The following is a 21,502-nucleotide window of genomic DNA, read 5'->3' as shown; positions in this document are numbered from 1 at the left end:
AACAATTGAAGGAGAAAAAGGATGGAAAATACAGAAAAGAAAATAAGAGATATATGGGACACAGCGAGAAAGTCTAACGCCTAGGTAATTGGGAGTACCGGAAAGGGAGGAGAGAATGGAGCGGAAACAATACTTGAAGCTATAATGGCTGAACTTTCCCAAATAGATGAAAAATATCAACCCACTAATACAAGAAGTTTTATGAACTTAAGAGAAATTCAAAGAAAAACATACCTAGAACCTCATAAAATTGCTGAAAACCACGGATTAAAAAGCAAATCTTAAAAGCGGCCACAGGAAAAATACACATTACTTTCAGATGAACAGTGTTAAGATGGAGGGGTGACTTCTCAGTAGAAATGATGTGTTGGGGACAGATTCTTAGGGTGGTCCCCATGATCCCTGCCTCCTGGTGCTCACACCCTTATGTGACCCACCTTTGAGTGTTGGGCAGGGCCTGTGCCTTGCTTCTAACCAATAGAATAAGGTCAAGGTGACGACATGTACATGATTGTGTGTGTGTACGTGAATTATGAGATTACATGATTATGTTACATAAGATTATGGTGCCCATTTTACCGGAGTCTCACTTCCCTTGCTGGCTTTGGGAAGTGAGTGACTGTGTTGGGAAATCTCATCTGGCAAGGGGACTGCAGGTGGTTACTGGGAGCTGAGGGCAGTGTCAGCTGACAGCTCTCAAGAAACTGAAGCCCTTAGTCCTACCATCTCAAGGGACTAATTTCAGCAACAAACTAAATGAACTTGGAGACAGATCCTTTTCTAGTTAAGGCCCAGATGAGAACTCAGTCCCAACCAACACCTTAATTACAGCCTTGTCCAGGACCCAGCTAGGCTGTATCCAGACGCCTGACTCACAGAAACTGTGAGATAAGAAATGTGTTTTGTTCTAAGATGTGAAGTTTGTGGTACTACTGTTACACAGTGCTAGAAAAGTAATACAGGATGGAAGTTAGAAAATACTTGAATTCTGTATTTAAAGTGCTAAAAGAAAATAACTGCCAACCTATAACTATAAACCCAGTGAAAACAGCTTTAAGAATGAAGATGGGGGGCGGGGGGGGTGGAGCTGGGTGAAAAAGGTGAAGGGATTAAGAAATAGAAATTGGTGGCTACAAAATAGTCATGGGGATGTAAAGTAAAGCATAGAGAATATAGTCAATAATGTTGCAACAACTATGTATAGTCCCAAGCGGGTACTAGACTAATTGGAGGGGTCACTGCAAAATTACATAAATGTCTAACCACTATGCTGTACATCTGAAACTAGTATAAAATAATACTGAATGTCAACTGTACCTGAAAAAAACATAATTAAAAAAAAAGAATGAAGGTGAAAACCAAAAAGGTAAAGATTAATAAATTGGATGTTAACATTAATTCTGTTCACAAAAGATGCTATTAAAAGAATAAAATGTCAAGCCATAGAATGAGAAATTTGCAATACTTATAGCTGATAAAGACCTCATAACCAGAATATACTGGGGGTGCCAAAAAAATGTATACACATGATTTGTATTCATCTTTTGTTATTGGTATATAATGAGTATTACAATTTTTATACAGTTTTTTCCTTTCTTAAAATGTGTATACATTTTTTGGCATTCTCTGTATAAAGAACTCTTATAAATCAACAAGAAAAAGGCAAACAGCCTAACAGAAAAATGGACAAAAAGACTAAACACATAACTTACAAAATAAGGTACCCAAATAGTTAACAAGCATGTGAAAATGTTCTCAATCTCATTAGTCTTCAAGAAACTAGAAATTGAGGGCGGCTGGTTGGCTCAGTTGGTTAGAGCGAGTGCTCTTAACAACAAGGTTGCTGGTTCGATTCCCACTATGGGATGGGGGGGCTGCGCCCCCAGCAACTAGATTGGAAACGGTGACTGGACTTGGAGCTGAGCTGCACACGATTTGACTTGTAGCTGACTGGAAAAAACACACTACCCAATAAAATTAAAAAAAAAAACAAAAACAAAAAACTGCAAATGGAAACTACAATGGAATACTACTGACAGCCACAAAATGACTTAAAAAATATTTTTATTGACAACACCAGGGATTTATGAAGATGTGGAGCAACTAGAACTTCACCCACAGCTGGTAAAGAGTGTAAATTAATACAATCGTTTTAGAAAACATTTTGGCAGTATTTTCTAAATTTAAACGTACCAGCAATTTTAGTCTTAGGTATATACTTCACATAAATGAATACACATGGGCACCAAAAGACATGTATGAGAATGTACATAGCATTAGGTTCTTTATTCATAAGAACGTCAAATGGAAGCAATACAAATGTCCACCAACAGTAGAATGGATAAATAAAATAATGAAGTATTCTAAAGTAGGCCACACTTGACATTTTGGATTAAGTAATTCTTTGTTGTGAAGGGCTGATCTGTGACTTGTGAGATATTTAACAGCACCTCTGGTCTTTACCACTAGATGACAGTAGCACTCCCTTAGCTGTGTCAGCTAAAAATGTCTCCAGAGGTTGCTAAATGACTCCTGGAGGGCTTAAATCTGAACCCCGCCATGTTGAGACTCACTGCTCTAAAGCAATCAAAGTAAACAAACTTCTGCTACATGCCACACTGTAGACAAATCTCAATTAGGTAATGAATATCGTGTGAAAACAGCTAGACACATGAGTAAACGCTGTATGATTTCATCTAAATAAAGTTCGAAAGAAGGGTACATCAATTTATGGGATAGAAGTTGGGATTTTCATTATTTTTGGGAGCGTAATGACTGGGAGGGGGCATATGGGAGGTGGTCTCTTGGAGACAGATAGATATAGATCTATAGATATTGATATACAGACATATCTATCCATATCTGCTTCTGTGTCTCCTAATTTGGGCGACGATCACATACTCGTAGGTATGTTCACTTTGCAAAAATGCATCGTTACACCCTTATGATTTTGCTATGTGAGCTCTACTTCAAAAAAAAATTACTTAAGAACATACACTTGTAAACCTAGAGATGGTGAGACACATAATGTTAGAAAATGAAGCAAATATTTTAAAAAGTTACTTTAAAAATACAACCGGAAGGGAATCCAACATCTCATATTGGAAGAGAAAGAAAAACTGAGCTATTAGAATAAAAAAAAAAAAAAAAAAAAAGGCAGAAAGATGTGGCAAAAGCTGAATAAAAAGAAGGAAAATCTAAACTTATACCAATTTATACTCAAGAAAAAGGAAAATCTTATTTTCACAAAGGACAGAAATGGAAGCTAAAAGAGAAAATTCAGGACTGGAAGGTAAAAGGATTTCTACTAGGGTGGGGACTTCCAGTTACTCACTTGTTAATCCTGCCTTCCATTCTTCCTTAACTAACAGAACCCCACATCTATTCTGCGCAACGCGCCCATGAAAATACTACATTTTCCAGTCCCCCTGGCAGCTGGGGTTGTCCAAAGTGACATGGACGTGAAAGCTGGTGCTGCCAGCAGCCAACATGTGACTAAGAGGTGACCTTGAGGATAGAAACCAGTGCTAAAACATAGTGGACCACAAAGATGGAACTGTAGTCCCTAGTGACCATGGAGGTCCCCATCTCCATTCTGGACTGCCCGCTTCTGGCATTTTATATGAAACAAAGATAAACATCTCTTTTGTTTAAGCCACATTTTTGTTTTTGTCATATGCAGCTAAATGCAGTTCAAAACTGATACAATGACCAGAGGGATCTGCTGGCCAGTAGAGGGCATTCAGTGTTACAAACTGGTGCTAATGAGCCTTAGCAGCAATAGAGCAGTGGTCCCCAACAAAGAAACAGGGGATGAAATAAGGACACTTACCAAGAAGGATCCAGAACCTATATAATATACACACAAGAAAACCTGTTGGCTGAGTATGTATCATGTCTCACATGTACATGATAATTTTCAAGTATTTGTAGATGCTGTTTGGATGAATAAATTGATATAAAAATGGTGTTAATTTCTGAATTTGTATTAGCTTTTTGTTATTGCATGTTTTCTCAATCATTGGATACTAATTTCACAACTCTAATGGGGTTGGAATATCTGATAATTCTTTATGTTTAAAAAATATTTTGGAGACCATCTGAAGGTCAGGAAGTATAACATGTGTATATCTATGTATTGAAATACTCCACAGTGTTAAAAAGAATATAAAAATATGTGTTAATGTTGAATATGCATAGACGTCTAGAAGGATTCACTCTAATGACACTAGTTACTCTTGGGGAGTAGAACTGGGAATGGGGTAGGAAAGAGTTTAGACTTTCAAATTTTATATACTTCTGAATTGTTGCGATTATTTACAATAAGCAAATATTACCTTTGTGGTTAAAAATAGTTTGGAGCTTTGGAGGTGGGGGGGATTACAGACTTATTATTTTTTTTTTTTAGGAACTTCGGCCTCCTCAGCCTGCAGTTAGTTAAAGGCTAACTCAGTTAGTGGCTATGTGACAGTCATTTTACTTCTTTGGGCCTCGGTTTTCTCATCTATAAAACTGGCTATGTGACAGTCATTTTACTTCTTTGGGCCTCGGTTTTCTCATCTATAAAACTAAAATGGGAATGGACAGTCCTTTCCAGTCTGATATTCTGTAAATTTATAAACTGATTCTTTGAGATTGAGGGGAAATTATTTATTTTTGTGGCCCCACTACCTAACATACAATATTTAATAAATAGTAAGTAGATGAATGAATGAGTGATAAGGGAGATAGAGCAACTATGGTAGCCACTTGACGCCTGAGAGTTTACATGATGGCTTTATAGTCATATTGCTAAGTAATGTAAGAGCTATGTTTCATGCTCAGTGCCTGAACGTGCTTTAGAAAATCTGGATCCTGGAGGCAGACAGAGCAAGTCTCTCTCCCAATGCAGTGGAGGCAGGCTGTCAGCCCACAACGGCTGCTGCAGAATTTAGAGAAAACTAAATGTGAGAGCTGGGCACTGAAGATAAAACAAAAAATATATACCTGCACAATGTGAGAGGAAGCTGTGCTGAGATTAGAAGTGGTCCGGGCACCGTGGTACTAAATAAAGCTGGCAGAGTGGCCTCTGTGGGTGGTGTCTCATCAAAGCCGGGACATAAACAGCCCAGGCACAGGGTCACGGACAAGCTATGGTGAGCCACCTGTCACATGCTCCTGGGATAATGCACGGGAGAAAGGTCCCCTGGCAACCAAACAGGCTCCAAGGACGTCCACATGCAATCTTCAGCCTACTCTTAAAATAGCTTCCGACGCATTTTGGTGAGGAACATATTTTCATTCATGCTGCACTTCTTACCCAGTATCCAGCTTCATTCACATGCTTCCCGGGGTGTGGAAGCTAACCCCATTCTGCGGGTAACTCTGAGCCCCTGGCTAGGGCCTGAGGTCTTAACTTAGTGCAGACAAAGGCAAATCTGTTGACAGTAGTGCCCCTCTCACAGGGCAGAATGTTGGGCAGAGGACAGTGACCCTTCACGGCTTGGACTTCAAAACGTTCCTAGGTTTGTGCCTCCCTGGCTGGACTAGCTCAGACAGTTGAATTGAGAGAGGTGGGAAGTTTCATAGACTTAGAAATGGGGGTCTAATGAAACAGTAAAAACAAAATGGTCAAAACCAGGTATCAGAAGCTGGTTTAACATATACCCAACTACACAAAACGTTGATCCTGGATTAGAAACACAATTGTCATGCAGCACATTATGAGACAATTGGAGAAATCTGAGTATGGACTATATATTAGATAATACTTAATCAGTGTTAAATTTCCTGAATTTGATCATGTTACTACGATCAGCTGAGACTCTGTTCTTAGAAGATAAATGCAGAAGTATTTAGGGGTGAAACAGTGGTTCTCTGCAGACAGACATGAAGTGCAGGGGTAAGAATTAGAGACAAAAAGAGAGGGCCCCTTGCACCCCGCCCTCACATGTGCATATATTTTGATGTTTCCAGGAAATACGCAGGTTAGAGACCTAGGAATGGTAGTAGAGCAAAAAGGTTTAACTCTGAGCTGCCTTAGGTGTTTGTCTAGACACTCCACACCTTTCCTGGCACATCAAGGCAAACAGAAAGTCAGCCTGAGCTGTTGCCCGACTCCTCCACAATCTGTTCCCCTTCTCTTTGCTCTCTGGACCTAGGTTTTTTGGCTTTCTAGGCCAGAACTTTTTTTTTAACCCCAAATTTAAAAACAAATAACCAAAGGGGAACAAATAACCAAAGGGGATTCACTTTAGATTCTGGACTAGAGAATATTAATAAAAACACTATTATCTATATATTTAAAAATTCAGATGACACGGCAAATTCCCCCGTTTTTTTTTTTAAAGAACCAACTTTTGGCTTTGTGGATCCTCTCCAATGTATCTATTTTCTGTTTCATTAATTTTGCTCTTATCTTCGTTATTTCTTCCTGCTTGCTTCTTTGGGTTTACGTATTTTGCTCTTCTTTTCCTAACTTCCTGGGATGGATGCTCACTTCAGTAACTTCATCTTTTTTTTTAGGGGGAACAGGACTTTATTGGGGAACCGTGTGTAACTTCCAGGCCTTTTTTCCAAGTCAAGTTGTTGTCCTTTCAATCTTAGTTGTGGAGGGTGCCGTTCAGCTTCAAGTTGTTGTCCTTTCAGTCTTAGTTGAGGAGGGCGCAGCTCAGCTCCAGGTCCAGTTGCCGTTGCTAGTTGCAGGGGGCACAGCCCACCATCCCTTGTGGGAGTCAAACTGGCAACCTTGTGGTTGAGAGGATGCGCTCCAACCAACTGAGCCATCTGGGAGGCAGCTCAGCTCAAGGTGCCGTGTTCAATTTTAGTTGCAGGGGGTGGAGCCCACCATCCCTTGCGGGACTTGAGGAGTTGAACCGTCTTGTGGTTGAGAGCCCACTGGCCCATGTGGGAATTGAACCGGCAGCTTTTGGAGTTAGGAGCACGGAGCTCCAACCGCCTGAGCCACCGGGCAGGCCCAGTAACTTCATCTTTTGATAAAAACAGTTCTACCTATTCCTTGTTCATCGGCATACCTCTTCTTCAACAGCTTTATTGATATAATGTACATACCATAAGATTCACCCATTTGAACTGTATAATTCAATGGTTTTCAATACATTCACAAACATGTGCAACCTTACCTCAGAGAACTCTGTATCCTTCACCTATCACCCCGATCCCTCATCCCCCTAACTGTAACCAACCAATGTGCTTTCCATCTGGACATTTCATATGAACGAAATCCTGTAATACATGATCTTTTGTGATTGGCTTCTTTCACTTGGCATAATGATTTCAAAATTCATCCATATTGGAGCAGGTATCAGTACTTCATTCCTTTTTATAGGTAAATAATATCCCACTGTGTGGATATGCCATATTTTGCTTATTCATTCATCAGTTGATAGACATTTGGGCTGTTATGAATAATGCAGCTGTAAACATTCATGTATAAGTTTTTGTGTGGACATGTGCTTTCATTTCTCTTGGGTATTATATACCTAGTGGTTGAATTGCTGGGTTACATGGTAACTCTAATGTTTAATCACTTGAGAGCCTGCCAAACTGTTTTCCAAAGCAACTGCACCATTTTACATTCCTACTATTATGAGTGCATGAGGGTTCCAATTTATCCACATCCTCGTCGACACTTACTATTATCTGTTTCTTTTATTCTAGTTATCTTACTGGGTATGAGGTAGTATCTCATTCTGGTTTTGATTTTTATTTCCCTAATAACTAATGATGTCAAACATCTTTTCATATGCTTATTGGGCATCTGCATATCTTCATTGGGAAAATGACTATTCAAATTCCTTACACATTTTTAAATTATTTGCCTTTTATTATTGAGTTGTAAAAGTTTTTAGATTCTGGATACAAGTCCCTTATCAGATATATGATTTGTAAATATTTTCCCCCATTCTGTGGACTGTCTACTCATTTTCTTATGGTGTCCTTTAAAACACAAAAATTTTTAAGTTTCATGAAATCCAATTTATCTATGTTTTCTTTTGCTGCTTGTGCTTTTGGTGTCATATCTAAGAATCCTTTGCCAAATCCAAGGTCATGAAGATTTATCTTTATCTTTTCTACTAACAGTTTTATAGTTTTAGCTGTTATATTGAGGGCTTTGAGTCACTGAGTTAGTATTTACATATAATGTGAGGTAAAGGTCCAACTCTACTCTTTTGCATGTGGATATCTAGTTGTCCTTGGCACCTCCTTGTACTACCTTGAACAAAAAATATTTAAATCTTTCAACCTTTGAAACTCTCCTGACATAAGTATGGATTTAGAACCATGTGTTGAATTATCCATTTCTCTACTACTGATTTAAAAGGCCACCTTTTTCATAAACTAAATTCCTGCATATATTACCATCTGGAGGTAGGCAAGTGAGCTGATCAGAAAGAACGAAAGCAAACCCCAGGAGACGGAAGAATGGGAAAAACATAACTGGAGTTATAGACTCTTTCCTTTCTTTTCACTTAGCTGACCTAACAAGTGACTGCATGACAACTGTCAGAATGTTTACTTAATCGAGATACAGAAGGACACTTAGCCACCAGCAATATAGAAAACTAACATTTTTTAATATGAAAACTATGTATTCGGGCACAAAAATGCAACACATAATTAGAAACAACTATCCTATCAATAATTACACTATTATCTCATCTAAGAACACAGAAATTAAGTTATTAAGGAATGCCAAGAGGAAATAATTCTGTAAAGTCCTATTTAATTTACTTTGGTTCTGGTCACAGTTCCAGCATGTCTACTTTCCTGGTAAGTTCAGCTTCAATGGTATCCTAAGGAAGAAAGAAACATCTGAAATACTACAAAGAACGACATAAAACAGGTGCTCTAATTTCTAATGTTATTTAAAATAAGAAAAGCAAAAAAGAAAAATACTAAAACAGAACTTAAAAAAATACCATTACAAATATTAAATATGCTTTGAGACATTCCCTTGCTTTTACGTCTCTCCCCTTTCCCAAACCCCAAAAGTTTTCAGACTCGATTCTAATAAACATCTAACGGGGAGAAAAACCCTTCAGAGAAATGATTCAGTGTAATGATACACAAGTAAACTTTTCTGACCTTTACTCCTTAAATAATGTACTTCCATAGTATCTCTCGTATCGCCTCTATTCCATTTTCATTGCCACTGTCCTCATTACTTCTCATTGTCCTAAATAGGTCAACTGGTTGCTACAATTTTCTTTCTCCCTCCTCCTATTCACCCTGTACATTGATTACAGGATCATCTACCAAAAGAACTGACCTGATCAAAGCATAGCTTCACTCACATTTCTATTCGGCTTAAAAAACAAGGAAACACATAGCAACTTTCAGTGGTCCCCTACAGACTCCATTCTCTTTATATTAAATGCCCTTTACATCATAAACCAATTGACCTTCAGCTCTATCTCCCATTGCATACTCCTAGGCAGCTGGACCTCATCACTTGCCAAAGCTTGGAAAAGTTTTCCATTTTTCAGCTCTTGTGCATTTGCAAATTTCTTTAGCCTAGAATATTCTATGTCTCACCACCCTCCCCTCTTTTCACCCAGGAAAATCTAAACAAAAATTTAAAAGACATAAAAGACCACTATGTACCTTTTATGGAAAAAAATAAATACATATGCCAAAAAAAGTATTAAAAGATGCATATGAACAATACACAGTGACTTTGGGACTGAGGTTTACCTCTGAGGAGGAAGGACAGAAGAAGGAGGAAGGGAGCTTTAGCTATCTCAGCATTTATTTTATTTCTTGTTTTAAAACCTGAAGAAAAAAATGGAACTTACTAATTCTCGCTTTGCTTCTTCAATTTTCACCTGAGCAAGAGACGGATTCTTTTAAAGAAAAAAACAAAGAAAGATTATATTGCCTCAATTAGGAATCAAGGTGAAAAAAATGCAACAATGCTTTTCAAAGGGCAAAAACAATTACAGAGGAGTATATCCAGTGAAATTCGGCTTGGACTTTAAATCCTTAAGCATGAACTCATTAATTTCATGAACTCACTAATTTCATGATCATTTAAGGCCTTTGGAGAAGGTTGGAGGAGATGACTTTATTTTATTAATTCATAAAAATAGTTACCGGCATTAAATCTAAATAGGACTCCAATTTTTTCTTCAAAGGTACAGTCTGTCGTTTTAGTTCTGCCAGTTTCTGGGGGTGAAAAAAAACACAGAGTCACAGAGTAATAAGAGATATCACAATGCAACTAAATACTGCCAATTTCAGAAATGAAAGGTGGTAAAGCATTCACATTAGGATATTTAAAATAATGTATCAAATAAAGAGCTTCAAAGATAAACGGATACACAAAGTCACTTCCAATGGAAACAATCCTTATAAGATGCTTAAAATGGGAAAGCTGTACTACCACTAATTAAGAATAGGATTTAAGTATGCTGTCTAGGAACACAAAATAAAGCGATTAAGAGAAATCAGAATGTAAGGGGACAACTAGAGTCTCAAATACATATTTATTAACTGTCAACTTTAGATTCCCAAAATCAAAGTACAAAAAAAAATCTTAATAATAAAGTAAAACAAAACCTCATGCTACTCCCTCTCCCACCAAAATAGATAAAACCCTAATCAACATAAAAACCCAGAATTGCATGCCACAGGAGTTTGGGGGCCTGCATTTTTACTGTACACTGAAAGAGAAGGACGAGGAAGACCTAATGGTTAGTACATCGTCCTTCAATAAATTTAATAAATCAATCAATAATGTATTGACTCCAAAGAGTTTCTAGCATATAGTAATACATTTAAAAAAACTAAATAAATGTGAGGACATATACAGCTAAACAAGAAATACAGATATAAATACTGGTGAACATAGAGTACAGAGTTTAGTAAAGAAAATCAGGTCAATAGTGAATAAAGCTCTACAAAAAGAAACGAAAAAGCAGATTTTAAAGAAAGTTAAATTGGGTCAAAATCAGCTCACCTCTGAAAGTGCTACCAGTGATTGATGAGACAGAGAAGCATCCATGCCTCTGGCTGAAAGTTTCTCCTACAATTACAGAACAGTGGGTCTAGTTAAGAAAATTATTTTCAAAGTGACCATCATGACAAATTTTCAACATATAACCCAGTGAAGAGAAGCTACAAATCACAGATGTAAAACCACACATGCATCTAAGTAATTCTGTGTTGCATGTGAATCATTTCCATAGTCACAGACTTGTGACAAGATGGGCCTGGCTGCCCATGTTTAAATCTGCTGCCAAGTGGCTATGTAACCTTGGGCAAATTAACTACCATCTCTGTAGTTCCCTTATCTATACAAAGGGAACAGTAATACTACCTTGTGAAGATGAAGGCCAAAAAGAAGACTGAAGAGAGCCAACTATATTTAGTGCTGCACACATACCTCGGCAGCTCTGATTCCAAGTCTGAACTCCTCTGATTTTGCTTTTAGGAAGTCCATGTTCTGAAGACGATGATCAACTCTGGCCCTTTCCGTACTCAGATGAACTTCTGCCTTCTTGAGATCCCTTTAAAAAGTAAAGTTGAAAACATTTTCTTCTCCTCAGTGAAATTATTATAAAAAAGAAACTGTACTACTTTTTGGATTCAATTCTGGATAAGTCAAGAGTAGATAACAGGGGTGGCCAATTAGCTCAGTTGGTTAGAGTGCAGTGTTCTTAACAACAGGGTTGCCGGTTTGATTCCTACATGGGCCACTGTGAGCTGCGCCCTCCACAACTAGATTGAAACAATTACTTGACTTGGAGCTGATGGGTCCTGGAAAAACACACTTAAAATAAATCAAAGTTAAAAAAAAACCCAAAACCTTCTTTTTTTAAAAAAAGGAGTAGATAACATACTTGCTGGATTTTCTACCATAAATTTTATATACCAAAGCAGCTACCAGGCATGCCTCCAGGTCAACTTCCCCTCCATGTTGTTAGGTGGGATTTTTCTTAAGAAATACTAAATAATTTTAAGATTAATCTATGTCAATTATTCTTGGAGAAAGTAACCCTGCTGCTCAAAAAGTGATTTAATATATCCTAAAGCCAATTTGAATTATGGAGGTCCCAAAGGCCTCCCTCCTAGATATGATGTGACACAGTGCCTTGCATAGACATACTTAATATTTGTCAAATAATTTATACCCCACTAAATTACTTGTGCCTATACATAATCCTGACCCACGGCATCTAATCTCTGGGGCAACAGGGACCTAAAGAAGGTCTGGAGCATCTAGAGGCATACCAGAGCTCTAGTAAAAAAGGGCAACAAAATATAATGTACTTTTAGTTGCACTGTAGTTTATAAGTTAAAAAAAAATTACCTACATTCTGAAAATTATAAAACCCAGGTTAGTTGTAGAAAAGAAGAAATAAAGTAGGAAATTATATGAAGTAAATTGTGAGAAAGTGTATATCTAACCACCCCCCCACTTCCACCCAAGTAATATTCTACGTAAAAAAACATTTTATGGACCCCATTTCTTAATGTGTTGTTTTAAATCATATCTATTGACTTAAAATTAAATCTGACAATGTCTTATTTTTGCCATTATAATAAAAACTATCACCTCTTCCAACTCAATTACTTACTCTTGTAGACATTTTTCTAATACTAAAGTTGCAGTAAGATTTTTTTCAAGTTTTGCCAATTCAAGCTTGATTTCTTCATTCTTAGATTTGGTACGAAAAAGATCAGAAGTCAAATCATTCACTGCAGGGATAAAACTAAAAAAAGAATCAGGTCACATACATGGTCATTAAGGACAACAATTACAATCATTCCTCATTTCTCACAACGATTTTTTCTCTATGTGGATTCTTCCATAACCACACTGTTTCATACCTCTATGCATTTTGCACATGCTTCCCATTGCCTGGCAAACCCTTCTTCAGCTGGCAAATTTCCATTTGTCCTTCAAAACTCAAATGAGATTTACACTCATACTGGAATTCACTCTCCGTTTCTCTGTGCGTCCTGGCTACAGCTTGTACGTTCTTGTAGATTGCAGCTGTGTTATAGTTTTACATGTCCACCTCCTTTATTTGGCCATGAGCAGAGACTGTCCTAGCTTGCAGTTATCCTATTCATCTCTGCTTCCCCAGTGCCATGTATATATAAATATGTATACATCTAGCATATAACTGGTACTTGCTCTCTGCTGAACTGACTTAAGTCTAGACTTCTGTTGCTATACAACCTACATGTTCTTACCAGGTCGGATAATTAAGTTCGAGAACTTGTTGCAAAGATGTTGCTAACCTTTTTTGGTATCAGAGGGATTATTCATTATGAATTTGTACCAACCGGACAAACAGTTAACCAAGTTTACTATTTGGAAGTGCTGAAAAGGCTGCGTGAAAAAGTTAAACGACCTGAACTTTTCGCCAACAATTCATGGCTCTTGCATCATGAAAATACAACAGCTCGCATGGCACTGTCTGTGAGGGAGATTTTAGCCAGTAAACAAATAACTGTATTGGAACACCCTCCCTACTCACCTGATCTGGCCCCCAATGACTTCTTTCTTTACCCGAAGATAAAGGAAATATTGAAATGAAGATATTTTGATGACATTCAGGATATCAAGTGTAATACGATGACAACTCTGATGGCCATTCCAGAAAGAGTTCCAAAATTGCTTTGAAGGGTGGACTAGGTGCTGGCATCAGCATATAACTTCCCAAGGGGAGCACTGCTAAGGTGACCGTAGTGATATTCAGCAAAGAGGTGTGTAGCACTTTTTCTAGGGTAAGTTCACCAACTTAATTATCCGACCTCGTATACCTGAAACACTACTCTGGAGCATATAGAAAAATTCTAATCCCTTAAATTGGCAATGAAGCAGACTAGCTGAACGGTCCTCTGATTGTAAACTACAGTGGTCGTCCCAGCTAAGACATAGCCACCAGTGACAGTCAGATGGACTTCGGAGTCAGACTGGGTTTGAATCCCAACTCTGCCATTTACTAAGCTCGGAGGAGTTATTTAACACATCTCTCCTGAGCTACACTTTCCTCTTCGGGTTGTTGGAAGAATAATGTCCTCATACAGGTGAAATGTCTGTCACGAAGAATAAAGGTCCTTAACCTACTCTACCCAATCGGGTAGGGATGTGACTAAAATTCACTGTGCTAAAGCAGATGATTTAGCCTGCTGCTTTTCTTATTGTCCATTTACAGGGAACAATGGAAGTGATATCTAATCCCTTTCCAAATATACATGAGAACCAGTCTTCACAAACCTAATCCTGGAAGAAGAAAACACCAAAATTTAACCAAGGCCATGTTAACCTAAACTAATTATACCTATCAGCAAAGATAAGGAGTTAACTAAATTCAGTGTTTCGGCATTTACTGTTCATTTTCTACGCAGAATTACCCTGAGTAATAAGTCTTTGGGTCAAGACCTTAGAGCACATATGATTGCAGAATTAAAACGGTTACAAGAATTACCTAGCCAGCGAGGTGTCCTTTGTTTCAAGGGCCACTGCACTGTCGACCAACGTGTTCAGATACCTAGAACCAGTGCTAGAGAGACTGGCTGGCGAAAAATTCACACTCTCCATGAGAAGGTCTTGAAGATGCTTGGCTGAAAAGACATAAGAGTTCCATGGTGACTATAATGTTTGCTTAGCTTTTATTTTAACTTTTAACAGCTTAATTGAAATCTCTCACATATCATATAACCCATCTACCTAAAGTATGTAATTCAATGGCTTTTAGTATATTCAGACATGTACACTCATTAACACAACTAATTTTAGAACATTTCAACACCCCAAAAAGAAACCTCATGTTCCTTAGTCATCATTTTCCGATTAACCAACCCATGAAGCCCTAGCAACCACTAATCTACATTCTGTCTCTACCCATTGCTTATTATGGACATTTCATATAAATGACATCATACAATATGTGGTCCTTTGTGATTGGCTTCTCTTACTTAGCAGAATGGTTTCAAGGCTCATCCATGTTACAGCAGGTATCAGTACTTAGTTCCTTTTTATGGATGAATAATATTCCATTGGATGAATCTACCACATTTTATTTCTCCATTCATTCATTGATGGACATTTGGGTTGCTTCCACATTTTGGCTATTATTAATAATGTTGCTACAAACATCCATGTACAGGTTTTTATATACATGTGTTTTCCTTTCTCTTGGGTATATACCTAGGAGCAGAACAGCTGGTCATATAGTTTAACTGTGTGAGGAATTAGACTGCTTCCAAAAACAACTGTATGATTTTACAATCCTATCAGAAGTGTGCAAGGATCCCAATTTCTCCACATCTTCACCAACAGTTGTGATTGTCTTTTTTTTTGTACAGTGGTCATTCGCAGAACTGAATGATGATCAATGAAATGATAACTCAAGACCTGAATATCAGTCTTTTTGATTATAGCCATCCTTGTAGGTGTGAAATGGAATCGTGGTTTTGATTTGCATTTCCCTAATGGGTAACGATGCCATGCTTACTGACCATTTGTATATCTTCTTGGAAGAAATGTATATTCATATCCCTTACCCACTTTTAATTGGGTTATTTGTCTTTTTATTATTGAGATGTGAGAGTTCTTTATATGTTGTAGATACATCAAATCCCTTACCAGACATATGATTTGCAAATATTTTCTCCCATCCTGTCGGCTGTCTTTTCATTTACTTAATGGTGTCCTTGAGAAAAAAAGTGTTTTAATTTTGATGATGTTCAATTTACCTACTTTTTATTTTGCTGTTTGTGCTTTTGGAATCGTGGCTAAGAAACCACTGCCAAATCCAAGGTCATGAAAATATACAGGATGCTGTCTTCTGAGCTTTAAGTTTGGCTCTTTTTCCAGGAGGAACAGGACTTCAGTGTTTCTCATCCTGCCACCAGCTATCTGTTGCTGAGCTAAGTCCTAGGCGAATGTGGTTAGGAGGGGTGGGTTCTCTTACTCCCTCCAGCCACTGCTCTTGGAATGATAGCTCTACCTTGGGTGAGGCACAAAGAGAATACTGGGGCTCTAACGGCTCTTACACGAGCTCATGAGGTGGTGGTTTCACACCAGGAAAGGCACACCAAGAGGACCTTACCCTGCAGTACTCTCTCTCCACCAAACGCTCAGTATCTACATTGGAGGTATCACTCAGAGAAAAGCTTGCCATTGTCTCTATCCCCAGCTCCAGAGCCCTGGCTCAGAAATTTTCCAGAGGAAGAAGCAAGCCATAATACAGATAGCTCCCAATGTCTTCTCAAAGGAACTGACTCCATTTGCAACAGAGCGTGCAGAAGTTCAAGCCTAAGAACACCCTAAAAAACAGTGGAAGTTGTAGTAAAAGGCAATTGGAAGAAGGTTCTTGATACAGGTTAAACTGCAGGCCACCTACTTCACATGGAAGGACCAAAAAATAAGACATCTAGGAGGAGCCATCCTTCGGTCAGAACAAATATCAAACACTGACTTCAGAAACTGTTCCTTGATGGTGCCAGAATTTGACCGAATTAACTTGTAGAGCAATTTGTGCCCTGGGGCATTGTTGAAAATAAGTAGCTGTCAATTAGCAAAATTTTACAGCTAGGTGTGGTCAGTGAAAGAGTAAGACAGTCCTACCAAAACCAATGTCATCCCACAGTCACTGTGGACATACTCAAGTACAGATATGCCTTGACTTATGATGGGGTTACGTCCAGATAAAAATGGACAAGGTAGAATATCGACAATAAACCAGAAGACCTAAACAGTATATAACCAAGTAACATAACAGACACTTTTAAAACACTCCACTCAACAACAACAGTATATATACATTCTTCTCAAGTGGATATGGAACATTCTCCAGGATAAAGCTTTAAGCTAGGCTATAAAAAAAACCTCAATAAATTTAAAAGGATCGAAATAATACAAAGTATTCCCTGATCACAATGGAATGAAATTAGAAAAAAAACTTAGAAAACTGATAAATTAATATGTGGAATTAAACAACACATTCCTAATAACCAAATGGGTCAAGAAGAAATCAAAAGGAAAGTTAGAAAATACTTTAAATGAACGAAAATAAAGACACAACATACCAAAACTTATGCGATGCATCAAAAGTAGTGCTTAGAAGAAAATTTAGTTGTAGTTCCTGTATTAAGAAAGAAGAAAGAGGGATGGCCGGTTAGCTCAGTTGGTTAGAGCGCGGTGCTCTTAACAACAAGGTTGCCGGTTCGATCCCCACTGTGAGCTGCGCCCTCCACAACTAGATTGAAACAACTAGTTGACTTGGAACTGACGGGTCCTGGAAAAACACACTTAAATAAAAGTTTAAAGAGAAAAAAAATTTTAGTCTTTAAAAAAAGGAAAGAAAGAAGAAAGATTTCAAGTCAACAGCCTACCATTCCACCTTAAGACTAAGAAAAGAAGAGCAGACTAAACTTAAACCAAGCCAAAGAAAGGAAATAATAAAGATTAGAGTGAAAATTAGTGAAATAGGGAATAAAAAAGCAATAGAGAAAAATCAATGAAACCAAAAGCTAGATTGAGTAAGAAGAAAAGAGAGACTCAAATTACTAGAATCAGAAATGAAAGAGAGGATCCCACTGAGTTACCTACTTAATAAAAAGGATTCTAAAGAAATCTATGAACAACTGTACCCAACAATTTAGATAACTTAGATGAAATGGACAAATTCCAAAAAGGACACAAACTACTGAAACTAATCCAAGAACAAATAGATAATCTGAATAGACCTACAAGTGAAGAGATTTAATTATTAATTAAAAAAACTACCCACAAAGAAAAGCTCAGGCCCAGATGGTGTTACCACTGAATTCTATCAAATATACAAAGATGAATTAATACCAATTCTTCACCAACTCTTCCAAAAATAGAATGGAGGGAAAACTTCTCAATTCTTTCAATGAGGCCAGTATTATCCTGACACCGAAACCAGACTTAGACAGCACAAGGAATGAAAACTATAGACTAATACCTCTTATAAATATGAATGCAAAAGATGTCCACAAAATACTAGCAAACTGAATCTCGCAACCTATAAAAAAATTATACACTATAAGGATGTGGTTTTATCTTAAGGATAAACATTGGTTCAACATCTGAAATTTAATTAATGTAATACATGACCATAACAGAAAAAGAAAAGTCACACAATCATCTCAATAGACACAGAAAAAGCATTTGGCAAAATCCAAAGCCCTTTCATGGTAAAGGCACTCAGCAAACTAGAAAGAGAAGAGAACTTCCACAAGTTGATAAAGGGCATCTACATGAAAACCCACAGCCAACATTAACAGTGAAAACCGGATGCTTTCCCTCTGAGAGTGGGAGGGAATGTCCACACTTGCTACATCTATTCAACTTTTTATTGGAGATTCTAGCTGGGGCAATTTCTTTTTGTTTTTCTCCTCGAATGAAGAAAATGGCAGCATGAAGAAGGGCTTCAATAGTTTCATCTGTATTGGTCATGATTAAAAAGGCTTCATACAAAACTTTTACATCCTCTCTCAATTCCTGAAAATAATTTCTAAAATGTTCCAATCTCAGGTGTTGCAAAGAATTGTACTGTATATAAATAAACACTGCATCTGAAAAATGACTTTGAGCTCAAAAGTCCTTCAAGTCCGAATCGCTATATGGCATCACTACTCAGAATTTAGTTACAAATTGGGGAAGCAAGGCCTCCTGAATGGTACAGATGAATCCAGACTTGTTACAAGGTCCCACAAATTTTCTATTTTCTGCTGGAGAGCTTCACTGTCTAAAAGAAGGGAAAACCTAGAACAGAGGAGTGATAATTAAAGTCCATGCCATGGAATGTTAAGAAATATCAATGGAGGCAGGGCCATTCTCGATACTTAAATATGGAAAATCATGTCAAAATTTGTATATATTAATAGAAACATTTGCTATTTAACATGTGTCACCCTAAAAGGTACTTAAGATCACAGAAATCTTACTTTGAAAATCTTCAGATTTTTGTGTTATAGGATATTATAGACAAAAAGAAAGCTCTTAGAAGGTTTTTCTGAACCCAAAGCTTCTTCCTCCATATTGCATTTTAATAACTACAAAAATAAAATCATTTAAAAAATAAAACAATTTTAAAAGCACACAGAGAAGAGTATGACTACGAAGGAGCATTACAGGGGAGTTTTTGGGGGATGACATCCTGATTGTGGGAGTGGATTCCAGAATCCATGTGTGTTAAAACAGCACACCAAAACAAAAAGTCTATTTTATGTATGGTAATTTTTAAAATGGGAAAAAAGCATATATGCAGTAGAATTGCAATTGTAATTTTTCAAAATATTGTATATAATACCTGCCATACACATGGTTAAACATAAATCAAGTGGTCTTACTTCCTTTTGTATATTCCATCCATAAAAAGATTTTCATCACTCTTTTGTTGTGGTTTGTATTATAAAAACAATAGGTGTCTTAAGTGCACTTTTTCAAACCACATATGCACAACAGAAAATTCTAATGCAATCACATGAATACATGGCGATAGAGTGATGTATTCAAGTCTCACAGTTCATGGCTGCCACCTCACGTATCCTGATGGCTCATTATAACTAAAGCAAAGATAAAGAAATGAAAACCACGGGGCGGCCGGATGGCTCAGTTGGTTAGAGTGCGGACTCTCAAGGTTGCCGGTTCAATTCCCGCATGGGGTGGTGGGCTGTGCCCCCTGCAACTAAGATTGAAAACAGCAACTGGACTTGGAGCTGAGCTGCGCCCTCCACAACTAGATTGAAGGCCAATGACATGGAGCTGATGCGCCCTGGAGAAACACACTGTTTCCCAATATTCCCCAATAAAAAAAATTAAAAAAAAGAAAAAAAGAAAAACCACAGGCATCTTGTATGTCAGGCTAATAAGTTTAGATTCATGTTTCAGGGCTTACTGTTCTACTATCACAGTACAGGTAAAATATACACTATAATGAAATTTATTGATTTATTTAGTACAACAGAAAGACAAATCTGGGTAAAATAAAGCAAAACTAACAAGTAGTCTACACTAAATTAACCTTGTACACATTAGTGTTATAAAATTTGGTTACTTCTAGTTATTATCTCATTCAAAACTCTGGAATTAATCTCACCTTCTGATTCATATTCACTTGCTTTCTGTTTCAAGTCCTCTATTACCAGGTGAACATCTCTGTCCCGGACCCTGTTGCGTTCTGAAAGGTGATGTAAAATCTCTGTGGTCCGTGGATTCACCTCATATTTTGGAATGGGATGATCTCCAAATACTTTTTTCAACCATGCAGCAACCTAGCCATTAAAAGGAAGACAAGTATTACAAGCCTTGGTTATTGTAACGGCACGAAGCAAATATAACAAGGTGATCAAAAGCAAACAAAAATGCTTGCTATGAATATTCTGCCTTCCTACTTCACATCCTCACTTGTCTTTAAAGAGCTACCAGATGTCACGAAATAAAAAGTGATCAAGCACAAAGAAATTACAAGAAAATAATCCATCCTTTCCCAAAGCTACAAAAGCAGTACAAGCTAATAATTTGCAACACTCAAATAATTTTAAAGCTTAATATGCAAATGATAACGCATTATAACACGTACAAGCTCTGAAAAAAAGAGTTGTCTCCAACACACCATAAGCCCCGTAAGTGTCATAAGCTCGCAGAGGCTCCTAGAGTTGGGATGCGGGCCGTGGAAGCAGGTCAGGTGTGAAAATTCTAGTAGGAATCAGCGGTGAACAGCGAGGTTTGGCTGGATGGGAGGTTTGGGTCCAGAAGACCTACTTCAGTGTGCCAGAAGGGATTTTGTACCAGGGGACTCCACCACACCTCTCCAAATCCGAGTGCAAGCAAGGAAAGTCCCAGGAAGGAACGGAAACGCCTTTTCCAAAGCAGTCTAAGCAGAATGGGGATCGCAGATCCTGAAGGCAGGACTAAAGATGTACCAGCGGAGTAGGGCGAGGCAAAAAGTAAATGTGGTGAGCCCATGAAATCCGCCGGCGGGGCGGGCGTGGCAAAGACGCCGTTTCTAGGAGGCCGAAAAACGTCTGGTCCAGCCCCGTCACCTACCTGTGCGTCTTTCTCCAGCGCTTCCATAGCTGCTGCTCCCGCCACTTCTCGAGAAGCTCCTCGCGAGAGACGTGCCCGGCTCTTTCTGAAGGCCCCGCCCACACACCGTTGGTCCCGTCCCCTTGGGGCACGGGATTTCTGGGAGTTGTAGTTTTTACTAGGACTCCAGGCTGCTGAACCCTTAGACAAAAGTTACAAGTCTTCTGCACTGCAAGCCTCTCCTTGCTTGCTACTTGGCCTGTCCCTCACTTTCTTTCCTTTTTTTTGGTAAGATTTTATTGGGGAAGGGGAACAGGACTTTATTGGGGAACAGTGTGTACTTCCAGTACTTTTTTCCAAGTCAAGTTGTTGTCCTTTCAGTCTTAGTTCTGGAGGGCACAGCTCAGCTCCAGTTGCCATTGCCGTTGCTAGTTGCAGGGGGCGCAGCCCACCATCCCTTGTGGGACTGGAGGAATTGAACTG

The 21,502-nt window shown here is 38.2% G+C and overlaps 1 protein-coding gene across 3 annotated transcripts; it reads right to left on the bottom strand.

The window, feature by feature from the left end:
• Positions 1 to 8,557: 8,557 nt before the first annotated feature.
• On the bottom strand, positions 8,558 to 21,192 carry HAUS1 (HAUS augmin like complex subunit 1). 3 transcript variants are annotated; one of them, XM_019739692.3, is made up of 9 exons: positions 21,041 to 21,192; positions 20,091 to 20,265; positions 14,445 to 14,580; positions 12,582 to 12,716; positions 11,387 to 11,510; positions 10,961 to 11,026; positions 10,096 to 10,167; positions 9,798 to 9,845; positions 8,558 to 8,795 (listed from the first exon to the last, which is right to left on the bottom strand). In XM_019739692.3, exons 1-9 carry the CDS (start codon positions 21,065 to 21,067, stop codon positions 8,745 to 8,747), a joined length of 834 nt encoding a protein of 277 aa, XP_019595251.2. In that variant the 5' UTR covers positions 21,068 to 21,192; the 3' UTR covers positions 8,558 to 8,744. The 3 variants fall into 3 exon arrangements, with proteins under 3 accessions (XP_019595251.2, XP_019595252.2, XP_019595250.2); XM_019739693.3 differs by lacking the exon at positions 21,041 to 21,192 and adding an exon at positions 20,607 to 20,753; XM_019739691.3 differs by lacking the exon at positions 21,041 to 21,192 and adding an exon at positions 20,574 to 20,735.
• Between the last annotated feature and the right edge of the window lie 310 nt (positions 21,193 to 21,502).

Source organism: Rhinolophus sinicus, chromosome 4 (genome assembly GCF_057876585.1).
Source record: "Rhinolophus sinicus isolate RSI-liver-muscle chromosome 4, RSI-T2T, whole genome shotgun sequence".
Lineage (NCBI taxonomy): Eukaryota > Metazoa > Chordata > Mammalia > Chiroptera > Rhinolophidae > Rhinolophus > Rhinolophus sinicus.
Note: the sequence above shows the minus strand (reverse complement) of the source record. Positions and strands in the feature narration are given on the sequence as shown.